We start from the raw sequence: 16,429 nt of genomic DNA, 5'->3' as shown, positions 1-16,429 counted from the left end.
TAAAAAATTATAATAATTACAAGTATGTTATTCGACATTTTATTATAGGGCAGCAATATATTGAACACAAAACCATAAAAGAATTTAAAAGTAAAAGCAAGGTATGTATGCAAAGTTTATTTAAATATTGATATTTCTTTGTATTATGTGGCTGAAACAAATTTTAACATTTCTGAAACAAAAGACACGTTTAACACTAGTTATCATTAAAATGAAATTAAAGAATATTAATCCCATATCATTTCTTTATTCTGTAGCTGTGGATTATGGAACCTTTGATGTATATGTAAAGGAAAAACTAAAAGTTCTGCTTTTGGGACAAAAATGGTATTGGAAGGGGTGTCTGCTTCTGTACAGTAATTAAATTTAGAGATAAAGTAATAGAGTGTTAACCTTTATTTATATGATTCCCTGTATATTAAACCATCAAGACATACTACTTTCTTATATACATATATCTTGTCACCAAAGCACAGTTTTAATTTTCTTATTCTAATGTTTTCCCAATCTATGATTCATTATATAAAAACAAATTAATCACATTTATTATACAAATAAGTATAAGATGTTACTCCTGTCCTTTGTCTGTCCACACCCAATTTTAATATTAAAGATTCCTTCTTGTCATGATAGGTGGCCTTCCTCATTCTTAGTATTCCAAATTCATGGACTCCTCAGCAATGGGGAATTTGGGACAAGTCTGAGAGTGGAAATTTATAAATCTGAAATGTATTCAAATTAGGAAAGACTCTGATGAAATGTTACCTGCTTGGAAACTATAGAAACTGTTAGAACCAATAAATTGTTTTTAATTATATATACCTATTCTTGAGCTAACAGATACCTCTGGGAGTTTTATTCATAAAGAGGTTCCTGGAGAGACCCTGTTAGTTACTTGTCCTAAAAAACTACCCTACTTAAACCAGGCAGACTTTAGCTTGCAGATTAAATTTGACGTGTTTCCACTAGAGCTGTTTCTATGGGGTTATTTTTCTGTGCAACTCGAATCGAAAATTCCTCCAGCAGCAGAACAAACGGAATTGTGAAATTGGCATCTTATAAGGTTTTTAGCAATACAGTACTATGAAATTATATTAGATTGAGTTGTGCTTTGTTGGGCTGTATAACAGCGCTGCTGAAAGAAGTGCACGGTAGGTATCAATTTGATACCACATTTGAAATTCAAGATTTTAAATAACTTAGTGCATTGATACTTGAGGCTGGTACTTGAGAGAAAATTTTCTGTCACAAAGACCTGCCTGGCATATACAACCATCATTGTTCCTACTTGATTGTGTCACTACTGTGGACATTAATTTGATATAAGCTTTTAAAAAAAAAATTTTTTTGGTCACCCATTCTCTGGAATACCTTCTTACCCCATCTCAGATGGGGTAAGATGTGTTGTATCTTATTCAGTCTCAAATTAGAATTTTTATTTGCATCTTTATTTAAAAATTTGGTAGGATTATGGTCCTTTTAATCAGTAATGCTGATTCTGATACATGGTTATGCTTGGTATTTATAGTCTATGTTGGCGATAATGGTTTTGTTGTACTCTGGCAAGAGTTAATAACAGGTAATTGATAGGTCATATCAAAATAACATTCAAACATAAATTTAATAAAATTTCCAAGAGAAATATGTTCAGCAGTTGCAAAATATGACTTTCATAAAGTTCTAGCAATTGGTACCACTTCTAGACATTTTGCACAGGATTGTGTTCAATTTTGGAGTGCTGTCAGTAAGATATTGACTGAATTGAGAAGAGGCTACATGTTATTGGACACTCCTGTCCTGAAGAGGATGCCAGATATGTAGAATGCTTATTGATTTTAAGATTATGAGCTTCATAGATAGTGGAGAATCTGACTGCTTTTTTCCAACTGCTCAATTAGAGGGACACTGCTAGATAGAATTGATAAGCTATTAATTTGCTATGACAAAAAAGGAAAGCTATTTTAAGTTTAATTATGCTATATTGTACTGTACTGCCATGAAATTATTCTCCAAACATTTAAATTATGTATTTAATAAAAATATATATAATAGAAAAATACTCCTTGTTCCTCTTAAAGTACTCTCAAAATCAAACCCTTTATGACATTTGAAACACAATTTAACACACTGGTTTTTCTTTGTTAATTTTTCTCTATCCATACTTGCTTGCATAAGGAAAAATGCCTGTTAAACACATCCAGCTCTGTAGAAAAATCAGCACATGAAAAACAGACTGACAAGACTGAAATTGAGTATGCTGATAATGAAAATGTAACTGAAGCACTCATGCATAGCAGAGAAGCACATAATGACTGCAATCATTTTGATTCAATACACTGGGAAGAAAAATACGAAAAAATGTGGGTTGCAAATGAAAAAAAGGAAGTCAAGGCAAATTTTAAGAGTATTACAGCAGAACTAAAACAGATGTTTGGTGAAATTAAAGTTTATGAGAAAATGAGTAGCATTCCAAGCAAAGTAACATCACAAGATGGCTTCTGCGGTGCCGTAGAAGGCATAAAAGAAACATCACTTCACCTACAAAACATAAAAGTGGATATTCAAGGAAAGGATGACATTAAAGATACAAGATCTGTTGTTGCAGAAAGAGAATTAAATACCGATGACTGGAACAAGAACCCACTGTCTAATAATGCAAATGGAACAAAAGTAAACATCAGTGAAGAAAGGAGTAACAATTCAATTATACAACTGAAAGCAAATGTAGGTGGAACTAGAACTGCAGAAAAATGCCTTGAATATTCATTGCAAAGTCATGGAGATGTTACCAAAGATACAGTTCTTAAAACTCTAGATGCTAATCAACCAATTACCCCCAACAACTTATATAAATATATTAGTGTTACAAAAAATCCAAGTGGAGAAACTGAGTACCATTTTAATAACAGTATCGATAGTTCCAAAGGTACTGATACTGACATTGGAAATAAAATGAAAAATCATAAACAAGTATGTCCTCAAATATCCAAAAAAGATCTGGATGAAGAATTAGAAGGTGATGTTGCAAGATTTAAAAATCAGGTAGGAATACTGCATTCGGCTTTCCTCGCTTTGGAGAAAGAAAAGAACCAACTGCAAAAAGAGGTAGAGAAGTACCGGATGCTTTTCATTCTTCCATCTTTCTTGCATTTCAGCCATTCTGTTCATTTCAGCTCTTCAGCACTATGTGGAAAAAGCATTTATGCGTTGGCTTCACATAGTAATTCTAATGTGAATATGGGAAGAAATGGCACCTCTTTCATGATTTCCCTTTTTATTTTAAGAACATTCAGAAATCAAAGTATGATACAACTATCATAACAAAGACTCAAAAAGCTCAGTTTACATAGGTGCTACTTCATTAACAAATGAACTGCACCACTGTTATACTAATTATAAATTTGATCCGAGATGTGAAACTGGCTTTTGAACAGGTTCTTAATTGATCTTTCCATTTCTTATCATGCTTGCTTAACACTTTTTTGCTCTGTGTGAAACATTTCTATCTTATACTACATCTGTAGTACGATGTTGTTGATCACCTTTTAAAACAATATCTGTTCTGTTTTTAATAAAAATGTGTGTTTCTAATGCATTTTTCCTATCACTAATATGTATGATTATCTCCATTATTTCTGATTAGACAATACTAATTATTAATTTGTAATCATAGTGTTGAGTGATTCTTTCCTAGAGCTGTTCTGAAATATTAAGCAAAAATCTGTTATAAAGCAAAAATGTTACTCATATTTTTATTGTGGTTCTTAAAGCTATGTTTCAATATATCACTGTTTTAGATTGAAGAGGAAAAAATAAAAAAGGAATTGGAAACTGAAGGAAAAAAATTTGCTAATACTGAAATGTTGGCTGTGAATAATGATGAGAAGATAGAGCAAAAGCATTCAATAAGTGAAATCCAGCATACTACAATAAAAAGTGTTTTCCCAGAAGATAAAAAGGAAATAATTTGTCCAGGGTGAGTATAGCAATAACATTAAGTTGATGCTATTAAATAAACTGATTTGACTAATTTTTATGCAGTGTTGCAATGTAATAACTTCCTTTTAAACTTTATTGTGTTGTTTTTAATTTACTTAAGGCATATAATATTATAAACGTAACCAAAGCCTAGATAATTATCTTCATACTAGGCATTAGTTTAACTGGATGATCATTGTTTAAAATCTTTGTTTTTTTCAGGTAAGAATTGCAAAAATAAGAAGTTGCCTTAAATGTTCTACAGACAGGAAATAAGATTATTTAATATATTGTCCCAAACCTTTTCTTTAGTCATGACTAAACAAGACATAGTGTCATGACTAAAACTGAGATCTTTTGCTTCCAGTCTTTTTCATCCATCATTAAGTTATAGTCTTTCTTCAAATTTTAAGTAATAATTAAAATAAAGGTGAAGACAACCTCAGGATAGGTTTGATTCCTGTCAGTGTTTCTGCACAATTTTCTTTGTACTGTTCATCATTGATACTTGATAGGATTTTTGTTTAACTTGACATAGCTAGCAGCTCTTGGATTCCTAGGCATTTTCCCATGCAAGCATTGACTAGGGTCTATTCTCCTTAGCTTTTGAGGTCAGCCAGGATCAATCAAGTGCAATATTTTATATTTTTAAAATAAATATAAACAACTAAAATAACAAAAATAGAAATCATAGTGCATCAAAATAATTATCTTTTGTCTGACTGAAAATACGTCGCTGATAAACTACTAGTGGGAGCAAATGTAATAAACCTATCCTGCCTCTCTGCTATCAGAATAGCTAAAATCAGTCATTCTTTCTCAGCCTAATCCACTTCACAGGGTTACTGTTGTGGGGAAATTAGGATACAGGTATATTACGTATGTTTGCTACCTTGAGTTTAAAATGTATATAAATGGGATAAAAATCTATTAATAAAATAATTATTATTTGACCTTCAGGACTCTTACTTGATTTTAAATATGGTATTCATGTACTGATACAGAAATATTTCAGTTTTGGCACAAGTAAGGACCAAAATTCCTTCGATTCACTGAGAAACATTATGATAGAAGCTTTGGGGCTTCATTTCAAATTTTCCCCAGATGCACACAGCTATATATCATTACATTGATAACAATTAACACTTTATTCATATAACTTTGAATTCCTAAATCCAGTATGCTGTCAGAGATTATACATTTTTGCCGTTCATTGATTCTTAGTAATATGTCTTTGTTTTATTTTTATATTTTAACTTTTTTTCACAAATAAAATTATTTTTAAAGTGGTGTTCAATTATTATTTTTTTATTTTTTTAAAAAAATCCTGCAGCTTAAAAACTACAAGAAAAAGTGAAAATAAAAGACGGACTTCTAAACAGAAGGTCAGTCAACAGTTTTGTAATAATCTACATGAGCCACAAGATGAGAGCAGTTTGAGTGAAGCATCACTTGAAGAAAGGTATGGGGGTCTTTTCTTAGAATTAATGTAAAATTCAGTCTTATTTGGACTTAGACCAGTGATACTCCTAGCCAAAACTTATTAAAATTGCATGAGAATGCACTGTCGAGGTGCATTCTTATGTGCCCCTGAACAGTAACTATGCTACCAAACTTGCATATCAACTTCATGATCCTAACAGAAGCCTACATCATACATAAGATGCAAAGAATTTCAAAAAGAGAAAACGGACCAATTTATTTCTTAAAGGAATCATGCTGGAAGTTTGCTCGATATAGTGTGAAGATCCATTGAGATTCATAGATATTTAGGCTGCACTTCTGCTGCACCGTTAAGCTCATTAGATTCAGAATGGATGGTCTAGGATTAGCAATTCTAAATTTTCAGAATTTCAGGCTAAAAATAATTAAAATCTTAATATAGTTTTTTTTTTTTTTACTTATTTTCAGATATCCAGCCAAATCTGTGAATAGAAAAAATAAGGTAGGATAAAACAAGCTTGCAAAATGTTGCCATCAATTTATTTTAACTCATATTTGTAAAGCTTTAAGTGAAAAGCAATAGGCCACTTTGGGTTTGACTTTACATACTAAGATTTTTAGCAGTGCTTTGGTAAGATAGATAAATCGTGAGTTCTCAATATGCTCATAAACTACTTCCCAAAACTATGGACTATATAGTTTGATTAATTACAAATTGAAGATCAGTAAGCTAAGGTTTGTTGTACCGCCACTGTCACAACACTAAAAAAATCTAAAAATAGAATTACGGAATAAATTCTCACTAGTTTCTTTTAAATAAGCCAACTTTATCCCTCTAAACTATCTACCACAATCTCTGCCTCATTCCTAATTTTTATTGGTAAATATTTGTAACAGATTATCAGTCTGATTCACAAAACTAAAGTGCAATAGAATTAATAGCAGAATTGATTTAAAATATTCTTCAATTATTTTAAAAAAAGTGACTTCTGTCTTTGGGCAATCAGGGTGATATTGTGTCCATCACTTTGTCTTTTGATAAAGATAGGTACCCCCAAAACATGCAACATTCATATGTCTCCTGATTTAAATTTAGGTATCATCAGAAATCAAATCTATTAATTTCTTGTAATAGTGATTTCAAAATGCTCCAGTTTGCTAGCTGCGGGCCAGGATTGAAACTAGCGTATTTTTTTTTGTTATAGTCCTGAGCCTTGGACAGAGTTCTTTTGAGCATCGTATGCAGCCTTATGGTGCTTATATGTCATTGAATGCAAGCAGTTAATGAAGAATGAAGAAGCATAAAGTTTTGAGAGGAAATGAAAGATTTTGAAAAACAGAAACAATTGTTTATTTCCCTACATGTTGCTGCTCACAGATTTAAAATTAAAAGTTTGAACTAGGGAGCAAGTTACGGAATTAGAGAACATATTTTGGTAATAATTATGTAGAAATAAAGAATTATAGATCAGTGAGGCTTTAGCAGAAATTGTTGCCTTGGGGAAGCTCTGCAACTGACACCACTTGAAAAAACAGAGATATACCTATCAAACTTTGATTGTCAACCATAGTTGGGATCAGAACTTACATCATTAAGGGATGCAGTCATACACTAGTTAAACGAACCAGCTGACAACCAACCATTGACTGTTGAAAGTCCTCTGGGAAGGTCTCAGATTGTGATCACATGACCCCAGACACTGCTACTCATAAATACATGCTGGTCGCCAACTCTGATTCCATGATGATGAGGGTACTGCAGTCGATGTAAGTGTAATTCCCATTTTTTTCAGTGTTGTCAATAACTTCGAATGGTCACTAAATGAATGGTTCTATGTCAAGGACTATCTGTCTGAAAATTGCTGATTAGAAAGCTGGACACAGCCATTGACATGGTAACTGTACCACATGATACCATTTCACTATCAAAGCAGAATAGTCAAACACAATTTAAGATGCATAAGAACATAGCTCAAATATGGAAGCTTCCACAGAAAACAATATATATGAATAGCTTTGTATACTTCAGTATCTATGATTTAAATAATAATTTACAATTAAAAGTATAATCCTTTGTGCAGAATGAGATATTGGTGGGTTCATGTCTCCCGATTGTGATACAGAGGTCGTCGTAACTCTTCATATTAAGTGGATTTATTGCAACTACTACTTTGTGAGCTATCTGAAAATCATGATTTGATGTAGCATCTAATTAAGTCAATTTCCATTTGTAAATTTTTTTTAGTAGAATTAAAAGTGAATAAAAGAGAAATGAAGGACATTTTGATTTAGAATATAATTATGTTTAATTCTACTTGTTTCATTTATAGCTTTATAGAACATTGAGTATTACTAATGATCTGGATGACTTAACTCCATCTTCAGATTCAACTACCGAGGATATTGAGTCACTTTCTTCCATTTACAAGGAAGCTATAGTGCTGATAGAAGAACTTAGTTTAGATTGTAAAGGTGAGCACATTTGTAGTTGTCAAGCATAAATGTTTTCTTATGAATAGATGGTGTTTCTTTGATAACTGCTTTTTTTAAATCAAGGTTTTTGTCTCATCTTTCAGATATATAATGAGAAAGAGTCAACCAATCAAATAAAAATCCCAGCATTCTTAGCCAGCATGACTATTGGCTGTACTGTTTGAAAATAATAAGTGTTGTAGAGCCCATTTTGGAATTTAAATGTTCATTTAGACTACAGTTGCAGTCAGTCATCATTTTCAGTAGCAAAAAGAAATAGTTTTCAACTATCAAAAGAAAAAATAAGAAAGTCCAGTTGCCTCTTGAAAAAGCAGCTGAGAATCGCCATATCTAAGAGGATATTGAAAATAGTAGTAGGTATTGTAGTTCCTTGAAGGGATGTAATACCATCAATTACCATCTAATTATGTTAATAGGAATCCCCCTTTTAAAAAGGTTTAAAGAACTGTAATTAGAAAACTCTTGAATTTATCTTCATCAATTTTAGCAGATCAATCAAAAACAAAAGCAAGAACTTATCCGTAGTATCTAAAATCATCGAATAATAAAATATTAAAATGCTAAGAACACATTCCTTATTAAATATCTATCTAATATCTGGTAGTTTAATTTACAATTCCCATACATACTTCTCTAAAATTGAATCCTTAATCTTTTCATGCCAGTGTATTCTGTAAAAGCTTTTAAAAGTTACCACAATGTGTGCATATTAGTTAATAAGAGAAGGTCATGAATAATTCTGATTTAGGACATGAGTTGAGCAGGCTTTGATTTAGTGTGAGCTGAAGAATGATGTTTTCAAACAGAATGCAGTCAGCCTTTAGAGGTATATGTTCACATATGCTCAGAAAATACAATGTAGCTATACTTTAAGAACATTTTTCACAAATTAATTGATAATTTGACTTATTAAAACTGGGGTTGTGTTGTAATTTGGAAACTACTGCCCAATGGCAATTAATATAGCAGACACTAAAGCAAAACATTAGACAACTGGTTATTTTTAAATGCATGCTAAAAATATAATTAGAGCTGCTGCCCTAATCCGTGGGATGTGCAGAAGGCATTAATGTGAGAAAAATCATTCTGGAATTCTCTGACAAGATATACTTCCACAAAATGCCAGATTGCCTCAACATTACACGGTCCGAAAGAAGCTTGGCTTTGTCTGAGGCAAAGCAATTGATATTAAGATCGCAATTGTGTAAAATGGCACAAATACAATTTTGTGTAGCTTGCCTTTTCTCCAGTTTGTGGCTGATAAAAGAGGTTTTACCGAAACTTTTTTCTGTGTAATATTGCCAAGAAATATTTTCCTTACCCCTAATCTCAGGCCTGCTGGCGGAAAGATACAGCACTGTCAGTAGTAGATTTGAAAAAAGAATCCCTTTGAAATGGAGGAAGTAGAGTTGTGATAGGTGTTCTGGCAGTGCATCGCTAGTAGCCCTTCACCTGGAAGAACGTTGTTATATTATCTGACAAGGTCACAAATTAAGTGATCCAGTTGCCAACTTGCCCCCATTTGCCAGCTTGCTAAAGTAAGCCAACGAGTGTTGGAGAAAGTCTTTTAGTGCTACTGGCTTTTTCCTTCCGTAGTTTTTTCTTTACAGATAAATATAAGGACTATATTGTGATATAATTACAGTAATTACATTACTGCGATGTAATATAAGTAATTTAACTTAAAGACCAAAGCTAATATACTCTGCTTGAATTTAAAAAAAATATTAATATGAATAGATATTTGTGTGTCTTTTTTTAAAAATTAAATTGTAATGCAAAAAATATTTTTAAAAAGTGAAGCCACAATGTTTCCTCAGTTATACTTTACTGATTACAAATACTTACACATTCAAATAGTTAGACCAGAGGGAAAGTGGTCCAAGGAAGATATGCAACTCTGGAAGTTGGAATATGGAGCTTCTTTTCATCCTGTGCTCCTGAGCTGCAAGGAATTCCTGAAGCAGGATTTGGATACCCTTTGCTATTGTAAAAAGGTGGCTTTGTCAACTTTGGGATCTTCCCGAGTAACTGAAGAATCCTGCAGTTTGACTATTTAGAGACAGAAAGACCGGGAGAGTAGTAGAGATGGAAGAAGACAACATGAGGGGGCTGCTTACAATGTTTCATGCATTGCAGAATGAGTATGAGATGATTTCTGACAATGGCCTATATTACACTTCCATTGTCATTGTGGCAGCAGAAGTGACCAAGCAAGCGTAATGTTTTTACTATGGTCTATAAAGGGTGATAAAGTTGGTGGTTTGCTTGCTTTTTTCTGGCTGTGAGGGACCCTATTATCAATGCCTGATCATTTCCAGCCATTAGTTATTTCCTTCTTGCCTTCCGCAGGAATTGGAGCTCTTCAAACTTCTTGTTCTTCGTGTCACATCCTTTCCACCCCCAAAATTTGACAGTCCATCTCAAAATTTGCTCATGATTCCCCCACAGAGATCATAATCCTTTTTAGTAAGTTTATCCTAAAGCTAAGTAAACTTGCCCATGTATTTTTAAAAACTTATTGGATTCCGCTTCTTTCTTTATGACTGAGCCATTGATTATTTCTTAGCTGCCATTAAGGAAAACATTTGAGTATTTTTGTAGAAGATGGTGTGTGTCTTCCATTCTTCTTTTCAATCAAATATCACATTGAATAAGTAATGTTAACGCATACTTTTTTTTCCAAAGCAGATTCTGTAAATCTCTTGAAAGTTCAGAATATATTTCATGGATATGAACGACTAATTGAACATGAGAAGGGGCGTTATACTCAATTGCTTGAAAAAGTAAAAAAATTTGAAAATCAGAGGAATGAATGGCAAAAAAATCTGGAAGACTTGAAAGATATGAAATCTATATTGGATCATCAAAAAGTACAATATGAAAGTGAAATCACCAATCTGAAGTAAGAACTTTTAAATAAATAATTGATTTTGGTATAATTTCTCCAACAGTGTTTTTTTTATTTAAAGAAACAATAGTAAATTGAATAAATTATTTATTGTTTATTATTATCTATTAAACTTGTTTGCTGCCCATCTCACCACAAGGCAACTCTTAATGTTTATTTGGTTGTTAAACCATGCAATATTGTCTGAAATAAAAAGAAGATTCAAATTTTTTAATGAGAAATGTATCAATTGGAAATTAAATGGCAGATTATTTGATATTATTTGAATAAAATATTTGATTCACTAGATTTAAACTATTTTGTCATAATTGGACTATCAAATGTTTTCGGGTGTTGTGTGTTTTATATGTATGACTAGCATATTAGACTTCCTATAGTCTGAGAAAAAAGCTGTTGCAAATAAGCCCAGAATATCTGCGCATTCTTCCTTTTTCAGGAAAACCTAACAGTGCATGATTAACAAGCAGATCAAGATATCTATATCCAAAAAATCTTAGAGATAAATTGGGTGCTATACTAAACATAGCCAGTTGTTAAGACTTTTGTATGAAGATTACTAAAAGTCTTCAATGTAACTGTTGATTTCAATTTCTAAAACTTCAGACACGTGGACGCGCACACACACACACACACACACACACACACACACTTGTTAACTTGCTAATTCAGTGTAAATACTGGAACCAGAGCAAGTAAGCAAAGCTTAGTTCCACTGTACACATACATTTCCTTGCTTTTCATGTATTGCACAAATCTGTTCTAAACATTTACTCATGTATTCCAGATTTTGTCTGAAACAAGAGGAAGAAAAAAGAATGGGAGCTGATATACTACATGAGAAAAATCAAGAACAGTTAAGGAAGAAAGATGAGCAGTACTGTATGCAGATGGAAGAAAAACAACAGCTTGAATTGATGTTGAGAAGCAAAGAAATGGAGTTAAAAACACTAACAAACCATCTGAAACAGGTATGGTTAAATCAATTTTTTTTTTGAACTATGAAAATAAACATGTTCTTGTTTTCCAATAACCAACATTTTAAATAAATATTAATACACTTTTAAAAACTTCTTTAACAGCATGCTTCCCAAAAAGGTCAGGGCTATCCTTTATAGAAGAACAGTGCTTATCTGGTAAACCCTTTACTCATCAGCAAAAAAACCAAGCAGTATAAATGTCAGCAAATGAATATAAAGTGGCAATGCCCTAAGAAAACCTAACTTCCTCTCTTAGTTAGCAGCACTTACTACCCTGTTAATAGAAAGGGAGGGGGGGAAAGGGGTGGGTGGTATGAAGACAGGATGGAATTTTGTGAGTGTCCTAAAGTAGTTTACGTTTGAGATAGAGCTTGGGACTCATCGATTGACAAAACATATTTTGTAATAAGTGTTGCATTTTTTTAGGTGGTCATTTAATGACCTCTTGTTTAGTGACCATTTAAATTTGCAGTAGCATGAACGACTGGTGGTTAGGACCAGTCCTCAGAGTTCCAGTTGTTGCAGCATCTCTGCAGTGATCGAAAATTCATCACCTGTTTCAAAAATACGATATAACTTACAGCAACCTGCAGTCATGTAACCACAATATTCAGCATTTCCTATTGGCTTCTTCCAAGCAGAGTCAATGGGGAAGCTAGCAAGAAATCCTTGCTTAATGACCTTTGAATCCTCATTTAACAGCAGCAGCCAGGATTGTTGGAAGTTCTGTCACTAAGAGGCATGGTCACGTAATGTCATGTTTATGGCTACACTGCTTTAAAAGGTCCCCTTTATTTTAGTATTCTATACTTGAATAAATATTATTATTGAAATTTTAGAAAAATCAGTTAAACAGAAAAAAACATATAAAAACACAATTTAGGATAAGTTTTTTTTAATTGCAGGTAGCAGTAGCTTTCTATCTTCTATGACAAGCTGCCTTTTTATTTTGAAAGACATTTTCCTATTAATCTCTGTATTACGTGACAGCGCTCAGAGTTTCTGTCCCATGTTGATTTTTGCTATAAATTATTAGCTAGTTGACTGCTTTTTATCTATATCTTTCTTTTTCTCTTAAGAAGATAAAGATTAGCAGTGGATCAGACCCCTGGCCCACCAATCTGCTTTCACAATGGCCAACCAGTTGCACAAGGAAGCCCACTAGTCTCCCACCTGTTGACTTTCAGAGGCAGTTAGACTGCTGTCAAGGCTCATAACCATTGATCACCATGACTCCCATGAATTGGTCCAGCCTGTTTTTGCCAGCAAGTCAGTCTGGTAGCCAACACCCTATGGCTGCAACTTGCTAAGTTTAATGCTATGTTGTCTGAAAATAGTATTTTCTGTTATTTGTCCTGATCTTTTCGGGATTCAATTTCATTGGATAATCTCTGTTTCTAGTATTTTGGGAACTGGAAATTAGCTTTTCCTTGTCTGCATGTGTGCACAATTGATTTACCTAAGATATTTCGGTATCATTTCTTGTTATCCATAGCATGGTGTAGGCATTTTTTACGAATATACTCAACAGTTACAATGAATTGTTTATGATTACTTCAGGATCTTTTCCTGATCTGTCACTGCTAGCTGTGGTCCCATTTTAGCACCAATAAGCATTACTTTACAATTGCTCATTTGAATGATAACTGCCATTTGGACATTCAGTCCCAGCTTCCTAATGTGCAGATAACTGTTTGGAGCTTTTTGCAACCCATTACTATTCTAAACAATTTAATGCAATCATCAAATTTTGCTGTTCCACTAATCACATCCATTTCCAGATTATTTATAAGTATGTTAAAAAGCACCAGCCCTATGATAGAACGTGGGAAGTGCTGTTAATTATCCATCCATTGTAAGAAATGTCAATTTACTCCTATTCATTATTTCCTATTCGTTATCCAGTTGTTTATCCAAAAAAGGATTGTCCTTTATATTCCATGCCTATAAAACTTATGGAGAAGATTACAGATATTATGAAAGGCTTTTAAAAACAATCTAGATAATGTTGCTGTCTCACCTTTATCCATATGTTTATTAAAATCTTTAAAAAAAACTTTAGGAAATAAAACCTTTCCTTAATGAAGCTATGTTGGTGATCTTTGAGCAAGGCCTGTGTCAACAGTGCTTGCTAATTTTATCTTTAATAGTAGCTTCCACTAACAAAACAGATTTTAAGATGATAGGCCTATAATTTCCTGAATCACCTCATGAGTCATTCTTAAAAAATGGAGTTATGTTGGCCACATTCCAGTTTTCAAGGAGCAAAGGCTGAGTATCGAGATAAGTTGCGTATTTTAGTTAGAAGGTCCACAGTCTCAACATTAAGGTCCTTAATAATTCTTAGTTAAATTTGTCAGTAAGGCCTAGAATAGAATAAGTAAAAGCCTAGAATCGAACATCTTGGATGAATGAATACATCAGGGATTGGCAAAATGTTCCAAGAACGAAAGTGAACCTTCTGTTGAAGGTTTTCTTATCACATTGAGACAACTAATGCAGAGATTTAATAAGCCAAGGAATATGAATAGTAAAAAAAATACTTCTCTTTTTATCCCAGCTATTCTATGATATCCATTCTATAATAATGCCATGTTCTCAATGAAACTCTTATTCTGGCAGGTAGATAAATCCAATATGATCTAGTTAGGAACTTACACCAGCTCACATAACCATGATAAGATAAGAGGCTTTTGTGGTTTGCTTAGTACGCAGCAAAAATATAACACTGTTGAGAATGACAAGGATTCCCTTACAATGTAGTTCACCAAAATTACAAATTTTATTTAAGAGAAACAGTAATAGTAAAAAGCTTTAAAAAAAAGCTAAAAGCAGGAAAAATCAAGCCACAATGGGATTATGGAAGGTATAAATGCAAGGAACTCCTTGTTATAGTTGCTTTGCTAAAGAAAGATCCTAGTGTTTTGATTTGTTGCTTTATCGAGGTTTTTTTGAAAGGAACTAGAATGTTTAGAAATTGTATATTATGTGGAAAAATAACAGAACTGAACTGCATACTTCTGAGTCTGCTACAAATTACTACTCACCCATTATATAAACATTTTGATCTCCTATTTAACCACATTTCTTTCAGATATCCAGAAGCTGAAAATTAAGCAGGCATTTCATTTTAATTCTTTGTTCCTTTTAGAAAATTTAGAATTAAAATTAAACATTTTTAATTTGAAAATACAGATCTTTTATGCATTTTATTTATAATCAGGAAAAAAAAGTTGGAGACCAAAAAGAAAATAGACTTAAAAGAATTTTAGTGACCTCATAATTACATAGAGACATTGTGTTGTTTATGATGTCAGCTGAAGCAAAGAGATTGGATATGCCTATAATGTAATAAGTATCTCTGCAAATTCTATCCATGTTCTAATGTTTTTGCTCAAACAACAGCAGGGGCGTCATCTGCACAAATTCAAATTTAATAATTTTTTGGGTCTGTTTCTTCTTTTGACATTGAGGAAGCAGCAAATTTCAGGATCTTTTGCTTAATATCGTAGTTAAAGTGAGCAATAACTGCCTTAGAGTAGCATAATGAAGAATATACAGGAGGCTCAAAAATCATATGGGCAACATCAAATCAAATTACTAAAAACGATGAGCTGTTCAGATTATATATAGAAATATCACAATTGGAGAGCTATGGAGGATGAGGCAAACTACCAAGGATATCCTGATTTTTATACAATGAAAAATTCTCATCAGCCTAATCAGGAATTGGTCTCTTCATTCTCCAGCCCTTCTTTGGGAAGCTCTAATACTTGTAATCCTTTGGTCAGAAGAAACATACCTAATAGTTATCAGGGAAACTTGCTTCCTAGCTTTTCTTATTCTTTTCCTCCTGTGAAAGAAAATAGTTTAAAGAAGATTAATTTCCCACCAACTGCAACAGATGTAGGTTTTACTAAAACCCCTCAAGAGTTACTAAACCTTGTGAATGCTGTTCGACAAATGGTAAGCTTGTTCTAAAACAAGTACAATATTTTCTTTTCCTTTTCATATATTTTATTTATACGTTTTTCTTCAGTAAACATAAAAACCCAATATCTAAATGGACAGCATTTTGTCTGAGTACAGTTAGTTTTGAAAAATAATAACAGTAATAATAATAATATACATATCACTGATAATAATCACATAGTAATAGTAATATTAGCTTATCCATACTTGTAAACCTTCATTATATAGTTAATCATTCTCTTAAACTTTTAAATTTCTAACTTCTGTTTCTGTTAACTAACAGAATGTTAAAAAGTATTCTGTTTCTTCCTTCTCCTTTATTTTGATCCTATCCATCTCTGCGCATTCTAATATTTTTCATTAACTTTCATCTGTAGGGATCTCTTCATTTTTCCACTGTTGTGCAAAAATAATTCTCGCTGCTGTTAACACATGTAAAATTAAAAATGTATTCCCTTTATTATACTGTTCTGCTAAAATACCCAACAAAAAATATTTCTGGTTTTAAATCAGTATGTTGCTTCACCATTTTTTCTAACCATGTATGTATTTTTGTCCATTTTATTTCTTTTTGCCTTTTGCCACCACATATGATAGTATGAACCCGGTATCTGATTACATATCCAGGGGTGGGATTCTACCGGTTCAGGCAAAC

The 16,429-nt window shown here is 32.6% G+C and overlaps 1 protein-coding gene across 21 annotated transcripts in view; it reads left to right on the top strand.

Annotated features, from left to right (window-relative positions):
- The window catches only part of ANKRD26 (ankyrin repeat domain 26), a 78,135-nt gene that overhangs the window by 25,695 nt on the left and 36,011 nt on the right, over positions 1–16,429 (top strand). For 8 of the 21 annotated variants that reach the window (XR_015743740.1, XM_087934028.1, XM_087934026.1 and 5 more), the window contains 8 exons: positions 49–101; positions 2,176–3,105; positions 3,798–3,976; positions 5,312–5,440; positions 5,890–5,923; positions 7,752–7,893; positions 10,603–10,819; positions 11,610–11,793. Coding sequence is in view for 20 of the 21 variants with exons in the window: in XM_087934028.1 (XP_087790154.1) it covers positions 49–101; positions 2,176–3,105; positions 3,798–3,976; positions 5,312–5,440; positions 5,890–5,923; positions 7,752–7,893; positions 10,603–10,819; positions 11,610–11,793 (1,868 nt within the window). In the remaining variant the exon portion in view is untranslated. The remainder of the gene's footprint in view (positions 1–48; positions 102–2,175; positions 3,106–3,797; positions 3,977–5,311; positions 5,441–5,889; positions 5,924–7,751; positions 7,894–10,602; positions 10,820–11,609; positions 11,794–16,429) is intronic. The other 13 variants (XM_087934027.1, XM_087934020.1, XM_087934015.1 and 10 more) reach the window with 5 other exon arrangements.

This window comes from Pseudonaja textilis, chromosome 5 (assembly GCF_049901715.1).
Source record: "Pseudonaja textilis isolate UNSWEBS1 chromosome 5, rPseTex1.2, whole genome shotgun sequence".
In the NCBI taxonomy this organism is placed as follows: domain Eukaryota; kingdom Metazoa; phylum Chordata; class Lepidosauria; order Squamata; family Elapidae; genus Pseudonaja; species Pseudonaja textilis.
Note: the sequence above shows the minus strand (reverse complement) of the source record. Positions and strands in the feature narration are given on the sequence as shown.